The sequence below is a fragment of the Aphelocoma coerulescens genome, chromosome 4, assembly GCF_041296385.1.
Source record: "Aphelocoma coerulescens isolate FSJ_1873_10779 chromosome 4, UR_Acoe_1.0, whole genome shotgun sequence".
In the NCBI taxonomy this organism is placed as follows: Eukaryota; Metazoa; Chordata; class Aves; order Passeriformes; family Corvidae; genus Aphelocoma; species Aphelocoma coerulescens.
The window spans coordinates 68465303-68484206 of record NC_091017.1 but is presented as its reverse complement, the minus strand read 5'-3'; the positions used below and the strand labels follow the sequence as shown (position 1 = coordinate 68484206).

The 18904-nt window shown below is 39.4% G+C and overlaps 1 protein-coding gene across 6 annotated transcripts in view; it reads left to right on the top strand.

The window, feature by feature from the left end:
* AFAP1 (actin filament associated protein 1) overlaps positions 1–18904 on the top strand; it is a 114647-nt gene that overhangs the window by 32487 nt on the left and 63256 nt on the right. For 4 of the 6 annotated variants that reach the window (XM_069014516.1, XM_069014515.1, XM_069014513.1 and 1 more), the window contains exons 1-2: positions 11037–11131; positions 17085–17213. In XM_069014516.1, the coding sequence (XP_068870617.1) occupies positions 17087–17213 (127 nt within the window). In that variant the 5' untranslated portion in view covers positions 11037–11131; positions 17085–17086. Of the gene's footprint in view, positions 1–11036; positions 11132–13797; positions 13819–17084; positions 17214–18904 lie in introns of those variants that run through there. The other 2 variants (XM_069014512.1, XM_069014511.1) reach the window with 2 other exon arrangements.

The following is an 18904-nucleotide window of genomic DNA, read 5'->3' as shown; positions in this document are numbered from 1 at the left end:
GTTTCTTATTTAAACTCTGAGAAACAAAACCCTGTCTGGTCTTTGTCCTACCCAGTGGTCCAGAATTATTGGCAAAAGATACATTCTTTGTATCCTTGCTGATATTTTACATTTATACCTTTCACTTGCATTTTTCAAGTTTCTACCATTCATATCACCTTAGTTGTTTTCTTTGAATTGTGTTTACTCTCTTTAAAGTTCTTATGCCCCTTAGCTAAATGGGGAAGGCTAGAGGATGCATATTTATTTGTTCATTTGGAAAATTATGCCATTACTTAGACCACCTAGAAGATTAAACCCTGCCAAGGTACCAGTGACCTGTCTTGTGTCCTTTGCTGAAAGGAATGTACTGTAAATTAGGATGAATAACAATTCCTTTTTTGTCTTATGCAGGGAAACAAATAAGAGCAAATAAGACAGGTTGGATTGCTTGCTGGCAGACCTTTGGGATCATACTCTGCTTAGCTACATTTGCAGCACTTTTACTTCTTGTCATGCTTTCAGATTTCTATAGCTGCAAGACCATTAAACAGTTGGATGGCATACACAAGAATTCTTATGTTGCTTTCATATATGTATTTTAAGAAACATAAAAACTATTATTTTTATCTCCAATGACAAGGAGATAAAAAGCCCCAGAGAAGATATCATTTCCTTCAGTGCATCTCATGGGTCCATGAAGAGCCAGAAAGATGTCTGCTTTGTCCTCTGGTATCTCTCTTTTAGTCTTCTAATTTTGGAGGAGCAAAGGTGTTAGGGCACAGCGTGTTATATGTCTGCTTCCTAGGGTTTCCATACAGACTTTGTAGATTGTTTATTCTCCAAATAGGTTTCTGAGATGGTATTGAAGCTTCTTGAGGCAAAACTGTTGCCCTGGAGTGTGGCTAAGGCTTCTCTAGCTTGCACTTGAATAGGTGCCCATGTCTAACTTACATGCTGGGAGGTGTTTGCTGTGGTGGTCCTCAGCTGCAAATCAGAACATATTGGGCTTGCAAGACACTCCCTGACAAAATATAATTTTCCAAAGTTGAGATATATTCTGAAAAATGCCATCTGACTGTGGTGATTGCCAAAGAGCAATGTTTTTAAGGCACTGTTGCTGAACCTAAAATTTATGTCAAGAGCTCAATGAACCCTTTTCTTTTAGCTTTTAATTTGAAGCTCTGCTGACAGCACTGCTCCATTGATCGGCTACATGGATCACTGAACTGTGGCCTCACAGAGCAAGCTTTGGGAAACTGTTACCAGAGCTCCAAAGAGTGATATTATTAGCTCACGATTTGCTACACTTAAGTAGTGCTCCCAAAGGAGCAGGGTACTGGTCTGAGTTTTCAGAGTTCTGAATTCATCTCTGTTTTTGCCATTTATTTTTGTAGTGGTCTTGGGCCATTGCTTTTCTCCACAGTCACTTAGCTGTTGTTCTTTTTACCTTAGAGAAAGACAATTGGTGAGAGACTTGATGAGACTATGGAGAAAGAGCAACCCTCAAGTTCCACTTAGATGCCTGAAACTGGGCTTTTACACCTTGTTTTTCTAATCCATAAAGGGAAGATACCAACACTCAAACCTGAAGCCTCCTAAGCTAGGAGGCTTAATGAATATTCATGCAGTGCTCTGAAGAGTAAGTACCTAAGAATTTTCCAAATAATAATTACACTTGCTGACTTTTATTCCAAGCCCCCTTCCACCCTTGCTCTTCTATTATTTCAATATAAAGTCTCAATGCTGTGGAACTGAGACTACTGGAATTTTATAATGAACATTTCAGAGTTGTGCATGCAGTTTGCTTGAATATGATGATAATTTTTACCTCTCGTTTTATTTCTCCATGTTCTTCTTGTTTCAGGCTTTTAGAATGAGCTGTTACAGTGGATACAGTTTCACTGTAGCCTGTGATGTAGTTTTTTGCTGGTGTCATCATGTCAGAGGGTGACACCAGCCACATATGGCCAGGCTGTGCCCTGGCACGTGCGGCCACCAGACCGGTGGGGGTGATGTGTTGGCTTGGTTGAGTATTTTTATTCTGAAGCATTTATTCTTTCTCAGTATGAGAGGTTAAAACATGAAATGTGACTAGTTTTAATTAATCCATGCTGCAAATAATCTCTAGTTTGGCTTGCAATCCAGTCTTCTTCCTCCCTACTCCTGGACCTAGGTAATCCATTTCCCTGCAGGCTAGTGCAAGCCAGGAATGTAGGCCTGGGGGCCCACGGTGACCTGTGATTGTCCTTCCAGGCCAGACTCCTTGGGTCGGGGAGATTGGGTTCCCTCTGAGCCCACACCTCCTGCTTGGCAGCAGCTCAGCATCCTTCTGCTCCATGTCAGGATAATTAGGTGAGGGGCCCCAGGGGCCAAGAGCTCTGCCAGGATGGCTGTCAGCCCCTGACTTCTCGCCAGCCATCTGAGGAAGTTTGGCATTGTAGATCGAGGAGAGGCTGGAAACTAGAAAATCATGAATGCTTACATGGTTCTGCCATCATCATCATCGTCATTATTATTTATTAACATCTGCACATCTGGTCAGGCCATGCTGTGGCTTGTGTGGAGGCAGCTCCTGCTGGTGGGATCTGCCTCCATTCACAGGACTGGGACAGTCCTGCAAAGTCAGGGAAACCTGAACAGTTGTGTAGAAACTTCTTAATAGAATTTAATGTTATTAAAGTTATTAATAGCATAATGGTAAGCTCTACATGGTTTGAACAATGTTTTTTTAATAATTTTCTAATGCAAATATCTAGTAATTTGCTATATAGGTATTTGGGGTTTTTTTAAGATTAACAAAACATTTCTCTTCTTCAACAGCTCAATAAGAACTTTCCACTGCTTTCAGGTAACATGATTTAGATCCACGTTTTCATTACAAAGCCAAAGACAAAAATAGACAACACTGTCATAAAAGGTTAAAATTAGTCACTTTATCTTGAGAGGGCCACAGCTTGATTTGGATTTTCAGATGTGCTAAGAGTTAGATAACTCAGCAGGCATCGACACTGGGAGAACTTTACCATTAATGGAAATCATTAGACAGATGGTTTTTGCATCTGAGATTTCGTCTCAAACATTCAGTGTTAGAATTCAACATGTGTATATTTGGTCTGTAGGGCTAATTTGGTGTTACAGCACAGGAATTAAATTGACACCAAATTTGTGGACTTAGAGAGTTGCAGAACAGGAAACTTTTCCCATTTTTCACTGGTGTCCCTGTGAGGGAAATCCCAGGATGTGCATAGAACTGCCCCAGCATGCAGTGTGGTTGGGACTCCAGCCCTCGATGTGTCCTGTCACTCCTTGTGAAATGTCAGGAAATAGGACACAGAGGACCACATGATTCTTTCTTTATCCCAGTATTGCCTGATCCTAGCATAAAAGGAAATTCAAACCAGCCTGAGTTTGTGACTGCTGCCCCACGAGCTTCACAGAGTATTAATTTAGGTACAAGTATGTCTATGGTCATGTTCTACCATAAAGTTACTCCAGCATGAGTGGGTATCTGTCCCCTGCTTCAGTCCATCCTGTGGGTGCACAGGCACACATTCCAGCCCAGAGAAGAGGCAGAAAGGACAGCCAGCCTGGGTTTGGGAAAGGCTGAGGTTTGGGAAAGGTGCCCATGGCTGCTTCTTTTGGTGGCAGTGCCAAGTTATGATCCATGACAGTCTCTGTGGTACTAAGCCTGCCTCAGTTTCCCATCTGTAAACCACAGAGTGCTGCTTTGTAACCCAAAAGGATGGTAAGAAAATGGAGTAGTCTCCAGTGCCTGAGAATGAGCACTGCTTTCTAAAAGTTAGGAGATCATTGCTCTCCTGATTCTGTCACTTGAAAAATTGCAAAAGCTTTTTTTAGAATGCATGCCTTCATCATAAAAATTTCTTGATTTAGCTTTAGTCAGTTTTCGTCACTTTGCCATCTGGAATGAAAAGAATGTGTAAGCTGATTTTGCCTTTCTTTGTATTTCTCTTAAGGAAAATTGTGGGTAAAAAAAAGTGTAATCATGAGAAAACAGATTAAAGAGGCGAAGAAGACAAAAAGCCTTACCCCAAGAACACATTTGCATCTTTCCTATAAACAAGCTATTTAACTGAGATAAATCTTTCTGTTTTTCTCCAAGGAATGCTGTTAAGGTTCATGGACTGTGAATGACCGATCTTTCTCTTGTTTATCTTCTCATGTTCTTTCCTTTTCATCAGGACCACCTGGCCTTTTTGAAGCACCTTTCTGCCATTCTCAAATGCTCCAAAACAAGGGCTAATTTAAATAGTTCCTATTTCTCTACTGGTATTTTCTGCCTTTTGCCAATTGTCTTTCCATTTCTTGCTTCTAGGAGGTGAAGGAGGTCACCTAGCATTATTTTATTGCTAGTACATGTATCTGTCCTGATCCCCTACAACTATGGGGACAGATCTAGAAAGGACTAGGACATGACTGAGTATTTTATCTGTTCTAATGTTCTTTGGGTTTGGTTGGTGGTTTTTTTTGGTTTTGTTTTTCCTTTTACTTTTTCTTTTTAGTTTTAGAAGTTTTATTAGCTATAGCCATGGTTCTCAAACTGTAGCTTAAGAAAAAAAATGTTGCAAACATTTGTCTTAGCAGTTTTTTCACTTCATTTCAAAGTGCTTTGAACAGGAGGAAAATGGTTTGGGCTTTGGTTTTTTGTAGATACATACATTTTGCTAGAATTCCCCTAAGTGGATTTGACTGCTCAGTTTCTTATTGTAAATAATTTCTAAGTTGAATGATGAAAAATACATGTAGGGTAAAATATATTTTACTAAGAGGCTTTTAAAAATGCTCAATTTGATGATGTTCCTACAAGAAGTTTCTAGTGTGTCTTCCATGAAAAAGAAGAGAATCGGTTTCTATCTCAGATTATTTCCCCTGAAGCCTGTGAAATTAGTCCTTCTCTAAAATCAGTATGTTGCAATCTATGTATAGGGAATGCCTTTTTGAGACTTTCTCTGGATTAAAGGCCACAGAATTAAGATTTGTATGAGATATGTAACCTCAATATATGTGCTTGATTATTCTCACATTTTTGCTTTTTTTCATGCCGTGCAAATCAGATGCAAACAGGAAACTATTAGGAATAAATTATCAAGATGATAAAAAGCAATTTCACTTGTTTCCTTAACAGCCATGAACAGCCCCTAGAAACTGGACTGGGAGATGTAATTTATACAAGCAAGACCAGTCCTGAGTTTTCTGTACCTTTTTGCTTGTGAAAGACCTTTTTATGTTCTTTGAAAGAGATGTACGCTTTATTAATTTACCTTTTAACTCTAATGAAAGTTTATGGGGGAAGAAGAAGGGGAAAGTAAGGGAGCACAGACTAGGAGGAAGATTCAGTCCAATTTGTTTCAGGGTCTACAATTTGGTCCCTCTTGATGGAGGACAGATGCTGTCAGATTAGAGGCCACTGTTGCCCCATATGAGTTGCAAAAAGGGTTGCATGTGTAGCCTAATAATGATCTAAGGAGGACAGATGTAGCATTAGCTTCTGGTTCAAGCAGCCACTGTATTAATTTTCAAGTGAGCAGCAGCAGCAGCAGATGGTGAGATGAGGCAAGGATGCAAATGTTTGCCATGGACAGCTTTTATCTTTGTGAGGTGGCTGTGGCTGGTGCTGGGCGGAGCTGGCAGGGCCCCGCCACAGCCCCAGCTGCTCTGTCCCAGCCCGGCTTCGAGGGATCCTCACCGGGCTCAGCTGCCAGACACGGCCTGACACGGGGTGTTTGTGCTATGATGCAATGGGATAACTTTTATAGAGAGTCAGCACATTTTTGATAATAACTGAGACCAACAGATGCATCAGTCTGTGGTTTCCTAGTTAGGTTATGAGTCTGTGAAAAACAAAGCGCATAAACTCAGGAAAATGTGCAAACTTGCTATAAACTCTAATTGTTGCTGTTCTGCTTTTTTCTTGAGGGAGGATGCTGGGTTTTTGCCTTTGTGATCTCAGTGGGAGGATATTTGGCAGTGACTATTCTTTGTTACTCAGGAATATGGGAAAAACTGGGGAACACATTTTGGCAAATGTGGTTAAACAAACCATCCAGGATCTCATCCAGCCATGCAGAGCATTGGATTGATGGCACACCCAACCCCTGGTGAAGCTCATGTTGGTCAGGGCATTCCCTCAGCTGTGACAGAAGTTTGGTGAGGACAAATGGACATGCAGTGATCCTCTTAGTCATAAAATGTGGCTTCCCTCCCCAGGTGATACTGCTGAAGTGTGCTCAGAGGTAATTTGTGCTCACTGTGTAATTTGAATATAGGGTTTTGTTCTGAACCCAATGGTCCATTTGTATCTTTGTGGTATCCATCAGTTGACACAAGTGGGCAGTCATGGAGAGAATATGCTGAGGATGTAGGTAAAGTGCTTTCCTTTTTCTCTCCTGTGGCCTGATAGGAAGTTTTTAGATGCTGTAACAGTGGGGAGCTGGTGTTGCTTGTGCTGTTCAGTCCCATGGCAGCACTTTTTACAAACAATAAATTATGTCCTTGACCTGAAGAAATGCAGCCAGGCTCAGGGTGAGTGAGAGCTACTGGTAATGGTAACATTTTGGACATATGTCCTCAGAGCTTAGAAATATTCTTGGAATATGGAATAATTTTTTTTTTTTTTAAATACCACCTCTCTGTTGGAAAGGGCCAGGTGTGAGGGGGAGGACAGAGCTGGCACAGCTGGCCAGGCAGTGCCCGAGCTGGTGCCAGGATATGTTCTGGCAGCTGCCCTGGTCTCCCATCCTCAGAGCTGCATTCTCCCACTGCTGGCAGGAGGAACAGACATCCGTCTGTTTGTCTGCTCTGCTCCTTTTGCATAGGAATGAAGTTAGTGCCTTTTAGATGTTAATAACTAAAACACATCTTTTTTCTCTCTCTGAGCTCATCCTGCTGCTGTGGTTAGTGAAACTGATCGGAAGGATTGGAAGGGTTTTTTTACCATGGGAAAACATTTGCAGGATCTGAACTGAAAGTAGATAAAAAAACCAGCTGCATGACAAGACATGGCGCAATTGTTGGTCAAGGGGGAATGTGAGGGTTATTGCTGAAGGGAAGGCTGAAAGAAAGAGGGATTTCATGGAAGAGAGGGAGGCTGCTTGGCAGGGAAAAGGGAGGCTGTTCCAAACATATGGGGCAAGGTGACCAGATGTAAAAAATCTAGATAATGTCCAGAAAACAGAAAATGATGCAAGGGGAGTGCAAGCCATGGAGGGAGATTTTCTCTGCGATCTTTTAGGTAAGTCTGTCTAGCACAGTCTGTATTCCAAAGAGGTGCGAGGCTGATTGGATAGAGGAGGAAAGGTGGCTGGAGCAGCCTGAGAGAAAGATGTTGACAGCAGTTTATTACTGTATCTTAAACATATGTTTTCTGCTTTCATGATAAATTCAGGGCACATCCGTAATTAAAATGAAATCTCTGTACCATACAAGTATGTGCTGCATGTCCAAGGTTGCAGTGAATTAGTTGGGCATCAGTGAAACTGCAAAGTACGCCAGATAAAGACCCAAAATTTTGAATAAGTATTTTCTTTTTATGTCATGAGGGGAAATAATTTTTATTTATTTTGTGTCTTCTGAAGATGTCTTGTTTTCTGGCTGATCAGTACTGCAGATGAAAATCACCATCCATCAATACTATGGATATTGAAAATAATTCAGCTTTACAATTATCGTATTTCAGATGTTACGTTGGTGACATGGTGCCAGCTTCTTACATGAGATTTGTGGGGTCTAAATCCCGTCACGAAAATTGTGCCAGAGCTTTTGTGCTCCTCTCTTCAGCATGCTCAGTTTCAGGTCCCATCATGGTAGTATTGCCCAGGTCCTGCCAGGGCAGTGAGCCTCTCATGCATACTGTAGCCATTCTTTAAAACTCTCACCATTAATTCCAGCATTCCATGCTAGAATATTTAAATGATGAGGTTTCTGTATATTTTTAAAGGTGGGAAAATAAGATTCTGTGACAAAATAGCATTTTGAATTCCAGTTCAGTCCATAGCTCAAGTGGCAAAATTTCAGTTGACTTACTGGACCAATTTATTAGTATAATCTTTAGCGCCGCTTCTTTTCTAAAAAAATATATGAAAGTGAACTTGTTTGACTTCTAATTCTCCTATTGTAAGAAAATATAACTTAGTTTCAGAGGCCTAGGTTTTCATTGTTTTCTGAAATGTAGTTTCTGACTTTATCTTCTTTTAGAGAGAAAGTGTAACCTTTGATCACTTATTAACACATGGAGAAGTTTGCTATGTGGAGCTCCTTTAGCAAGTGTGGATCCCACTCTTGGCTGATCTCTTCCCTGCGGTCAGGGTGTTTGCTGCTGCCCTCCTTTGTAGCAGCCTCTGTCCAAGCCCAGAGGCACCTGCATCAAATCCAGGCTTCCAGCACTCTCTTTGCGTGCCATGGGAGGGTTACATAGGGACCCTTGGTCTGTCTCGTTTGGCATACTGCAGAGATGTGCTGAGTGAAGGAGCCGAAAGGAATAATTTGCCTCAGGCTGGCTGAGCTCAATTTTTTGTTTTTTAAATTTATTTTCAGAAATTATAAAATTAAAAGTTTATTTAATTTTCCTTTCTTCATAGTAATCATGAAGGAGAACCAGAAGGAGGAGAAATCAGAGAGACATTGATATATTTTAGAGAATTAACTTGAGAGGAAGAGGGAATTGAAAATCCCCATTTTAGAATTACAGCTTTCCTACTTCATCACAGCTAGCTGAATCCACTGTTGAAAGGCATATATTGCTGTTTTCAATAGAGATTATATTTCATACATTTATGGATCATGCATGTCATCTGTATCTATTAATAGAATATTTCAAAAGCCTGACAGAAAAAGCAGAACATGCTTCTCTCCTTGGGGAAAGCATCAGACAATAATCAATGTATGGCAGAAGTTACTCATTGCATAATGAACTCAGCAGTGAGAACTGTAGTATAAAAGAGTGTTGTAGGACAGAAAAAAAAGGGATTTTTTCCATCTTCACATACAAATGTGAGGTCTTCTGGATCTATGCTTATAAAAAGCAATATTATCTCATTTCTGGCTCTAAAATAGCTGCACACTGGAAGCCTGGAGCTCCAGATCCACAAAATGAAAACTATTCTTCAATTGTACTGCTCATATGGATGACATGATCAGACTCTGGACTTGAACAGTTTTCAAGTTTGCTATTTGACGTGGATAATAAAATTGTGTTGCTCAATACAAAACCACCAAAATATAATGTGCAGTTCCTGCTGTTGCCATATTTGTATTTCTTTCTCATTGTTCTGCTATTCTGTTTCTCCATTCCATTAACTTCCTTAATTTACTGTCTCACACTTCTGCTGGATATGTCATTATTCATAACTTTTAAAGACATTCTACCCTAAAAAGGGTGTTCAGCTGAGGACCCGAGTGAAGAACTCCCAAGGGGCACTGCAGTGCTTCTCTTTGTTTTTACTGCCAAGGGGCACTTGTTTCTGTGTGTCTCAGCCTTTTCTGATCCCCATTTCCCCTGGGATTTGGAGACAGGCACAGACTTTCACCTCCTACCACAGATTATCTTTCTTCTTCTTGCATCATCAGAGGGAACTGCTTTTCTTTTGTGGAATTGGAGTCTGTTCATTAATTCTGTAGTGACCACTTATCTTCTGTGGTTTGGAGGAAGAGAGGAGGTGAGCTAATGCAGGAGCCAGGAGACAGGACCTGGAATATCTTGTCCTGGTGGAATGATGTCAGCTGATACATTTGGAGATGGTTAAATGCAAGAAATTTCAATTTTCTGCTGTAGAAGGGTAATAGGAGTCCAAAGAGAAACTCAGCCTGAAGGCCAACAGTACCGAGAGGCAGGAGGGTGAGACTTAGCCTGCTGGGAATCCAGTGAGGATGAAATCCGTGTTCATGTGCTTTACAATGTATGTTACATTTATTTTGGGAACAAAAGAAATCTCATATGGAAAACATACTTTAGATAAAACTTTGAACAACTTTATAAAGTCCACTGTAAGTTTCTTTAGTTAGTTATCAGCACTTTTTTTTCTTTTTGGCTGGCATATTATGAGTTCCATGTAGATAATTGGTACTTAAATAAAATTAAATGCCTTTAACACTAATTATATTTTCTTCTTTTTTGGTTCTTCTTCTGTTTCTTCTTTCTTTTTTTCTTTTTAATTTCTCCTTCTTTCTTATTTTCCTTCTTTGTTTTTTTTTCTTTATTTTTTTTCCTATGAGTCTGTGAACTTGCTTAAAACCAGACATTCCTCTCCAAACTCTGTGGCATTGCTTAAACACTGGTCTGTACTTTAAGAAATAAACGTTTTATCCATGCTAATGGATTACACCCCAGCACTGCTGTCACTCATTGCATGGCTGTAGGATTTTTGGCATGGCTGTAGGATTCACTGGTGGAGTAGGATTTTTGGCAACTTGTTTCTTGTCCAAACATTCCTTAATGCCCTCCCACCTCTTGTTTTATCACCCAGGTATTGTAACAGTAGCATTTGGAGCTCTGATAGCTGTTTTGGACAGCTGGTTTTGTAAAAGCCAATTCCTGCGAAACTGAAGCCGAAGGAAGAAGAAAAAGAGGAATATATGTGGGTTGTGGCTGAAGTGATCCCTTGACAGTCATTGAAGTTGATCATAAATATGCATGAAACAGGAAAGTTTTTAGTAGATGTGTTTTGCCGCTCTTGCCCCAAACTGTCTGGAAAGAGACTTTGTGAAAGGCCGAGCAGCTCCAAATTTTAAACAAAAGATGATTGTTGACAGTTTTTAGAGAAGTGTAATTATTTTTGTGCTAAAACACTCTAATGGAAATCCTTGTATATGTTTTACTTGCTTCATACTAGTTCTTCATCCACAGGGCTTCACTTACTATTTAGGGTTCACCCCTTTTTAACACACTACTATTCTTTCCTCTAATGCCATGTATCCCCAAATTGATCATCTTCACTTTCTGAAGCAGGATTTAGCATATTTATCAGGTAGAATCCATCACACCTGCTACACTGTGGTTATCAGGGCAGCAGAGAAGGACCAGTGCAACCAAGAGAAAACTCTCCAAGTGAGAAGTCTTGTCTCCTCACAGGGTGTTCCTCAAGCAGCAAGCCTTGTCATTTCTTGGGGGAGAGGATTTCAATACAGTTTTCAAGTATGTCAAATAGTTTCTGGTAGCATTATTGAAAAAATTAAAAATTTTTCCTACTGCTAAATATGCTCTCACTGCCTGCTTTCAGATTTTTTGTGCTTCTATGTGAATTCTTTTCTTGGATAATGATAAAATAGTCATGAAAGGTACTTTTTTATTAATTGCTGGTTTCAGGATATTTGTAACTGCATTATAGGATTGAGTGGAAGTGAGTCAAAGTGATTTTGTGTTTTTCTTCATAAAGATTTTTGTCTTGTGCCTCTACATTCATTGTAGTGTCCCTGATATTTATAGCTTTATAAAATACAGCCATGGTTTCCTCAGCAGTAGTCTGTTATGAGCTTTTTAATAAAATATTCAGATTAGGCATCCAAAACTAAGGATGGTGACACTATTTTAAGAGAAATGGGTATAAACATGAAGTTCATATTCTGCTTTTTATTTTAAATGAGATCATATGTCTGGTTTCTGCAGTGTTGCTTGCGTGCCTAAATACCAATGAGGGTTTTTTTAAAGATTGTAAGGGTCTCTATGTTTCAAGAAGCTTATATATATATATAACATATATATATATAAGATTATATATAATATATATATAGAAGATTAGCCTCAATACAAATTTGTTTGGGGAAGTCAAGTGGGATCACCCCCACCATGAAACTAGGGCTCAAAATGCTGACATAGATTTTTGACTTTCCTGGTAGAAGTCCTTCAGGTAAATGCACATCTCTCTACAAACAGAGGGGTAGCAAGGTGAGAGTCTCTGGCCTGTATTGTATAGAAAGTCAGATTTGGTGATTTCTTGTAGTGGGTCTCTGTTCTAGCCTTCAACATCTGCAAATGACAAACTAAACAGAGAACAGAAAACGTAAGCACAGAGAGATTTGATTCAGCAATGTTCAAGGAACTGATCAATAGCATGTTCTAAAAAATTGAAGCTCAATTTAAAATCATATTTCTGTGGTAGATTTGTATATTCATGTATTTTCATACATGCATTTATAATAGACATGCAAGCATGGAAGTGAAGTTACTTTGTGTGGAAGGTTTGTGCTGTATGGACCAGACAACAATTAATAAACATACTTCCTGTCCTCCTTCCTGGACTTGCATTTCTTTTTCTTTAAAAGTTCATCAGTGTGTGTTAGTCAGCTGAAAAACACTTTCAGGTCATTTGCTCTATGGAAAGGTTAAGAAATACTGTAACTGCTAGGACTGACAAAAAACAATCTGACCATTTTTCTAATGAGCTCATCCTTGTAGTTTCCTCTGGTTAAAGCAACCTTGAAATCATGTGTGGGATATAGTTCTGCTCCTACCATTTTTTTCTAATCAACTGGAAGTGAAAAATACATTCTTTTAAGAAACGGTTGTAGGCTAGTACCCGTAAACATAGATTTGGAATAATTGCATCATCATGCTTTTTCAGCCCCAGTTGGTTTTAGTTCTGGTTTGGAACAAAATCTGCAGTGTGATGTAATTGCCTTCCTCTTATTATTTTTACCTTGGTGTATTCTGTTGCTGGCTTGTGTATATAGTTTTTATGTGCTGCCATTTGAAAAACTTTAAAGCTCCTGAGAGCCGGTCTTGGAAACCCTTCTGGATTTATCACTGTTTTTTTATTTGTGCATGGCAATTACAGCAGTCCATTAGGGGCCTATAATTCCTATTGAGCATAGAATGGACTTCTCATCATTTAATATGGAATGTGATTTTGTTCCTCAGTCAAGCTAAAATCAGCTTACTGTGTGATTACCATCCCTGAGCTCCACCCTGCCTTTCACCACCTGCCACTTACAAGTAATTCCTTTGGCAATGAGAATACAGCCAAAGCTGTCAAATAAATTGGCCCCTTTTTGAGAGCCTTCTTCTGATTATTATTCTTTCTTTGTGGTGATGTCAGATTTCCAAGGGTAATCTCTCACTGTAGGAATATGTTTTTCTTTGGGACTTGCACCACCCGCTCCTTTTGAGTCTCCGTTTAAGAAACAATGATTGCTTACTGAAAATATGTAGATTTTCTGTTATTCAGTTCCGTTACCTTTTTTGTGAGCACATCATCACATTTCTAGGAAGGAAAAAATAAGGTTCTTCAATCCAGAAAATCAGCCAAGGATTGACAACAGGGAAACTTGTTTTTTCCCCAGAACATATAAATTTATTTGTTGCCATCTTGGAAAAAAGTTTTCAATACTTTATTTCAATACACTTCATGGCAGTATTTCTACTCTTTCCTTAAGCAGCAAAAGTACTAACAAAGGAAAGTATGCTTTTAAGATATGTGGAAAGGGTGTTTCTTGCTAGCTGGGAACAGCGTTTCCCTTCTTTCTTTTTGGATGTTTGACATCAATGCATATATAAAGTGAAATTCAGAACTTCCTTTCTTCACACTTTGATATTTCTGATGCTATTAACTCCCGCAAAAGAAAATGCATCCCTAATTCAGTCCTGGTAGAAACAATGTCCAAGTGTTCATGTCTAGCATTTTTTAACAGCTGCTAACAATTTCATTCTGTTGTTGCACTAAAATTGGGAATTAGCATTTATGGCTGCTTGCTTGAAGTCAATGTCACACACCTGTGAGCTTACAAAGGCTGGAGGAGCAAGTCTTGTCATGCTCTGTATTCCTTGGTGATGCTCTACTCAACCTTTGAACCACAGTGCTGCACACCAGGCCAAGGGCACATGCAGTGAGTGTGAATGTGTTGCTAAGGCAGCGGTTTTGGCATGTTTTAAGCATTGCCTCACTGGTATCGGGTCCATCTTACCATCCTCTTATCTGTCCTAGCCAAAGCTTAGGATTTTGAAATCCTCTGCTGGGGCAGTTAAATTGCTTCCAGTACCTTAGGTGGGCTGGTCATTGTAGGTCAATGGGAAGGGGTCACCAGGGACTGCAATGCAGATTTCATCCAAAGACATAGAGGAAGGCCACACATTTATGGTACAATCAGAAGAGATTTGGGCTGGTGCCACCTGCCAGAAGTCTCTCCAGCAACGGTTCCCTATCTCCTCTCCTCTTGCTTCCTTGTCTCCTTGCCTTGTAACTCCCTCTTGCTCTAATTTCTCATTGTGCAATCCATCTGTTTATATAAGAAGATCCTGAGAACAAGGATCTGATAATTTTTAATAACTGAACACAGTTATGTACACTTTGCATATCAAAGGTATCTGATCCTTTCATCCTTTTTTCCCTTCCTAGAAGTGAAGGATCTCAGCAAAGAAATGAGGTGACTGTGGCATATGGTATTTTTTAGTGAAGAGGAGAAGGGAGAGCTCCCTTTCAGCGTATTTACAATCCCTTGCCTTAAAGAAATTAGGCCACATGGCATTGCAAAGAACTTCTAGTGCACTAATATATGCAATTACTAACAGTAATTTATATGGCTGTAGAACTACATGAAAAATATACATTCCTTGTACTGCATACTGATTAGGTTTCACAATGATTGCCTAGATTCTATGGTAATGATAGCTTTTGAAAGGCATGTACTGTAACAAGTAACTATTAAAATATTTATATATTCTGTAATTAAAATGAACAATATGAGTGCATTTTATATTCAAAGCATACTTAAAAGCAAGAGACCACTATACAGAATGGAATATACATCTTATCTCTAAACTGTGTAATTTGAAAAAAAAATAAGAGCTGATTGCTTGGGTATTACTTTTTTTGGTTACAGGGCCTTTTTATTTCTCCTCGAGTCTCATGATCACTTTCCACTTTGCAAATCTGAGCTTCTGCCTTTGTGCTTCAGAAAGCTGTATGCCGTAGATATGTTGTTGTCTCATTATTTGAACGACTCTGGAAATAATAGAGTTGTTGTGAAATACTTTGGATTTCTGACAGGCTTCTAGAGAACTTAGCTACAAATGTAAAGGCAAAATAAATTACCATTGTAGCCATGGGATATTTTTCATAAGTTACATCGTGAAGTGAGCAGACAGTTTTCTTGTCATTTTAAATACCTTCTTTCTGCCAATATATTGTGAAAATCTTTGAGAAACATAGTTCCTGAAAATGTGGACAGTTTATACTGCTTAGTTGAATAGAAGGACGTAGTCACCAAGAAAAACTTGGGCAGGCTGGAATTATCTGTACAAATTAATAGTGTATTTGAGAAAATTAAGATTTAAGGGTCTGGAGCAAAAGTCTTAATGAGGAGTATTGAAGGGAGCTGGGATTGTTTAGACTAGAGAAAATGGGAATCAGGGTGGACACTTTCTACAACTACCTGAAAGGAGGTTGTAGGGAGGTGGGTGTCAGTGTTTTCCCCCAAGTAACAAGTAACAGGATGAAAGGAAATGGATTCAATTAGCACCAGGGGACGTTTAGATTGGATATTATGAAAAATTTCTTCTGTGAAAGGATGGTCAAGCATTGGACCAGGCTGCACAGGAAAGTGGTGAAGCCACTGTCCTTGATAAACACATGGATGTGGTGCTTAGGGACATGGTTTAGTGGTGGACTTGACAGTGCTGTCATTGGACTTGATGATCTTAAAAGTCTTTTACAACCAAAATGATTCTATGAAAATACTTGCCCACGCGTACTTCTTCAGAGATTTCTTTGTTAAGATGTTTTCATGCCCTGGTACATCTTCTGTGCCTGCTAGTAGTTTGTTGGGTTTGCCAGAGCAGTCAGAGCTCAGGTAGTCTCCAAATGCATGGGAGAATCTGCATTTCTTGGAGACAAGAATAGGCCAACAGCCCCTTGCAGGAGTGTAGCTGACATCTGCAGGCTTCCCTGCACTGTGGTGTTGTCAAGGGTTGTTTAAACATCCAGACACATTCTCAGAGATGGAAGAAAGAATTCCAGGTTCACTTGGGTAAACAATTGTATCAGAAAGGTTTTAGGAGTAGGGAAGAGCTGGTAAGGGAGTAAGCAGCAAAGAATGTACCTTTTAGAGGTCTGAAGAGGCTTAGCAGCAGTTGCCCAGTTAGGCCTTGAAAAGACTATAAAAATAAATGTGATTAAGTAGAGAAAAATTTAAGTGGAGGCATTTTGGAATGAGGATACGAAACTATAAATAGTACATCCCCTTAAGCGAAGGGACCAGAGAATCTCAGAATTGTGAGAGAGCTGAAGCACGAAAATATGGTTCAATACCATGGGTTTCCTCATGAACCTGCTGAAGAGATATCATATGATCAGGCTGTAACAAAGGTGTTTGTATGGTCTGAGCTACTGCAGTAATTAGGACAATGGGACTTTAGGGATAATTTGAAAGGAAAAAAGTAGAACTGCGTGTATAAAGTTCATTGATAAAAAATTGAGAAGCACTGAGAATAGAGAAAAGGAATGTAATTTCTTCTAGAGAAAGTTGAAGAGCTTTGAGATCTGGAATAATAGAATAGGATGAAATGTGAAATATATCACCTGGAAGTATTATACATCTGAGGAGTGATAAGAAAATATGTGAGAGTTTGGGACCTTGTCTTTGGAGATCATAAAAAAGAAAAATCACTGTGAAGAAAAAGAATAACTGCTCATTCTTACCACAGCAAACAGAAGAAAAAATATGAAGGAAAGAGAAAGATTCATTAAGATATCAGTGGTGTCTAGAAGCTTTACCAAGTCTTAAATTTGTTGTGCAGTTAGAAATTTTGCACTTTGTTAGTGGGAGGGGAACCAGGGTGGCAGTGGTAGAAAAGCCAGGGGCCACCATTCCTACATGTAACTTGTCTGGTGCTGGTTTCATCATGTGGCATGTGAAAAGATACATCTTTCAGTTTGGAAATAAATGTTATAAATGCCAGCAAAACTCACTGATGGATTATTCTGTTAGATCTACTAATATTTAATAATGTTAAAGTCTCTTTCCATCAGGGAGTACCATACATTTTTAAGAAATACTAGAAAATAACTATGAATTTGGATAAATGAGAATTAACTCTTATCTTTTTTCCCGATGGGACTTTTCAGAAAAAGTAATTCTATTTTTTTGTCTTTCAGCCATGGAAGAGTTAATAGTTGAGCTGCGCCTGTTTCTTGAACTTCTGGACCATGAATATCTAACTTCCACTGTCAGGGAGAAGAAGGCAGTAATAACTAACATTCTCCTGAGGATACAGTCATCAAAAGGTCAGTGCTGGGGTGTGTTTTCTCGCTTGCAGAATGCACAGAATAAGTCTGTGCTCAGTGAAATAACTTTAAGAGCTGAAGACAATCCCTAAATTGAAGCAAGACAGAAAGACGGGGTGAAGCCAAAGTGTAATTTACCTGAATGTTTTCCTTTATGTCCAGCAGTAAAATATAGCAAAAGGCCCACTTAGAAGTATCTTGGGTGCACATGGGTGAATCCAGCCACGGAATTGTTTCCTAGGTAGAATGTTTTCATTTCTGCTGGCAGAGTGATTACTTCATTTTATTTGTGCCAGTAATGCTGTTTGTGAGTTTTGATGTCAGGGAGTGCTGGCCACAGCACCGTTTCATCTGTGTCAAATGACCCAAATCCATCAAAAGGCTCGATACTGAGGTGGAGTCTGGTGCATAGCTGATACAGGAGTGTCAAGCCAGAGATAGGAAATGGCTGTCACAATGTTTGGCTTGCATTTTGCAATTAGACTCACTTTCTCATTTTTTTCCTATCTAAAATGATTTTTATTGCACAATTGCTTGTCTCCATCAAGATTATGGAACTGAGTGCAGCATAAGTGATTCACTGTGTACAGGAACCTTTCCACAGAGCTTGTGTGAAGAACATTCCTCACTGTTTTTTCTAACAGTACTCTTATATTTACCTCACCTTTCTGTATGAAATGACCTCTGGGCTATAAGACCTCTGTCTCCACTACATTTGACAGAAATACTGCCAGTGTAAACCTCCAGTTTAGATTTTTGATAAATACCAGAGTTTGTTGAAGAAAAATGCCACATTGTGAGCAGCTGTATTTCTGATTTGTTTCTTCTCTGGTGCTAGAAAAATATGGTCTTGTTTGATGCAGTGTTTCCCCCCATTTACTAAAGAAATAGTTTTTGTCACGGGATTCAAGTCCAAGGAGATCAACTATAAAGTAATGATTGTCCTCTTTTCCATTTTGACATTCTTAAAGACCCACTGCTATTTCTACTTCATACTGAGAGATAGAGGCAGACACCAATTTCTCATATTGTGGAAGGAGTCTTCATGCTTCAAAAGCTCATCAAAATACACCAAACCAAACTCCCCAAAACCAAAATCTACAGGTGTGAACCTGCAATTTGATGTGTTTATAAACAGCTGTATTTTAGTGAGGTTTAAAATAACCTCAGCAATGCTGAGCTGACACTGCATGTTCTTCCTTCAATCTTTATGACTAGATTTATTAAAAAAAAAATCTGACTTTTTCAAGAAGTCAGGTGTCATTCTGTTGCCAGCTTTGAAAACACAGGGAAACGTTGTCATATTCTTTCTTTTGGGATTCTGGATGGTGCTCCAGGATGAAAAACCCTCCACCTCACAGCGCTGAGTATGTTTCTGGACTCTAGAGCTCAACTATTTGTGCTGTTAAATTGTGGAGTGATCCTTGCATTGGTTTGGCCTGAGCTGACTTGTCTCCTCCATCAGTTCCTAGGCATGATGTATGTGGGAGTTATCTCGGGTAAAGATTTGCTCCCTATAGACAGTTCAAAATCAGTTTGAGGGTGAGAGGTCTTAACTGTGTGAATATCAATTTCTCTGTGCCAGCACACCTTCTTAGGTGTGTTCAGTTTATGTCTCTACATGTGGTGACAGACAAAAAGACCCCAGAGCCATAGCTTTCCACTATTCAGCACCTACCAGTTAAGTTTTA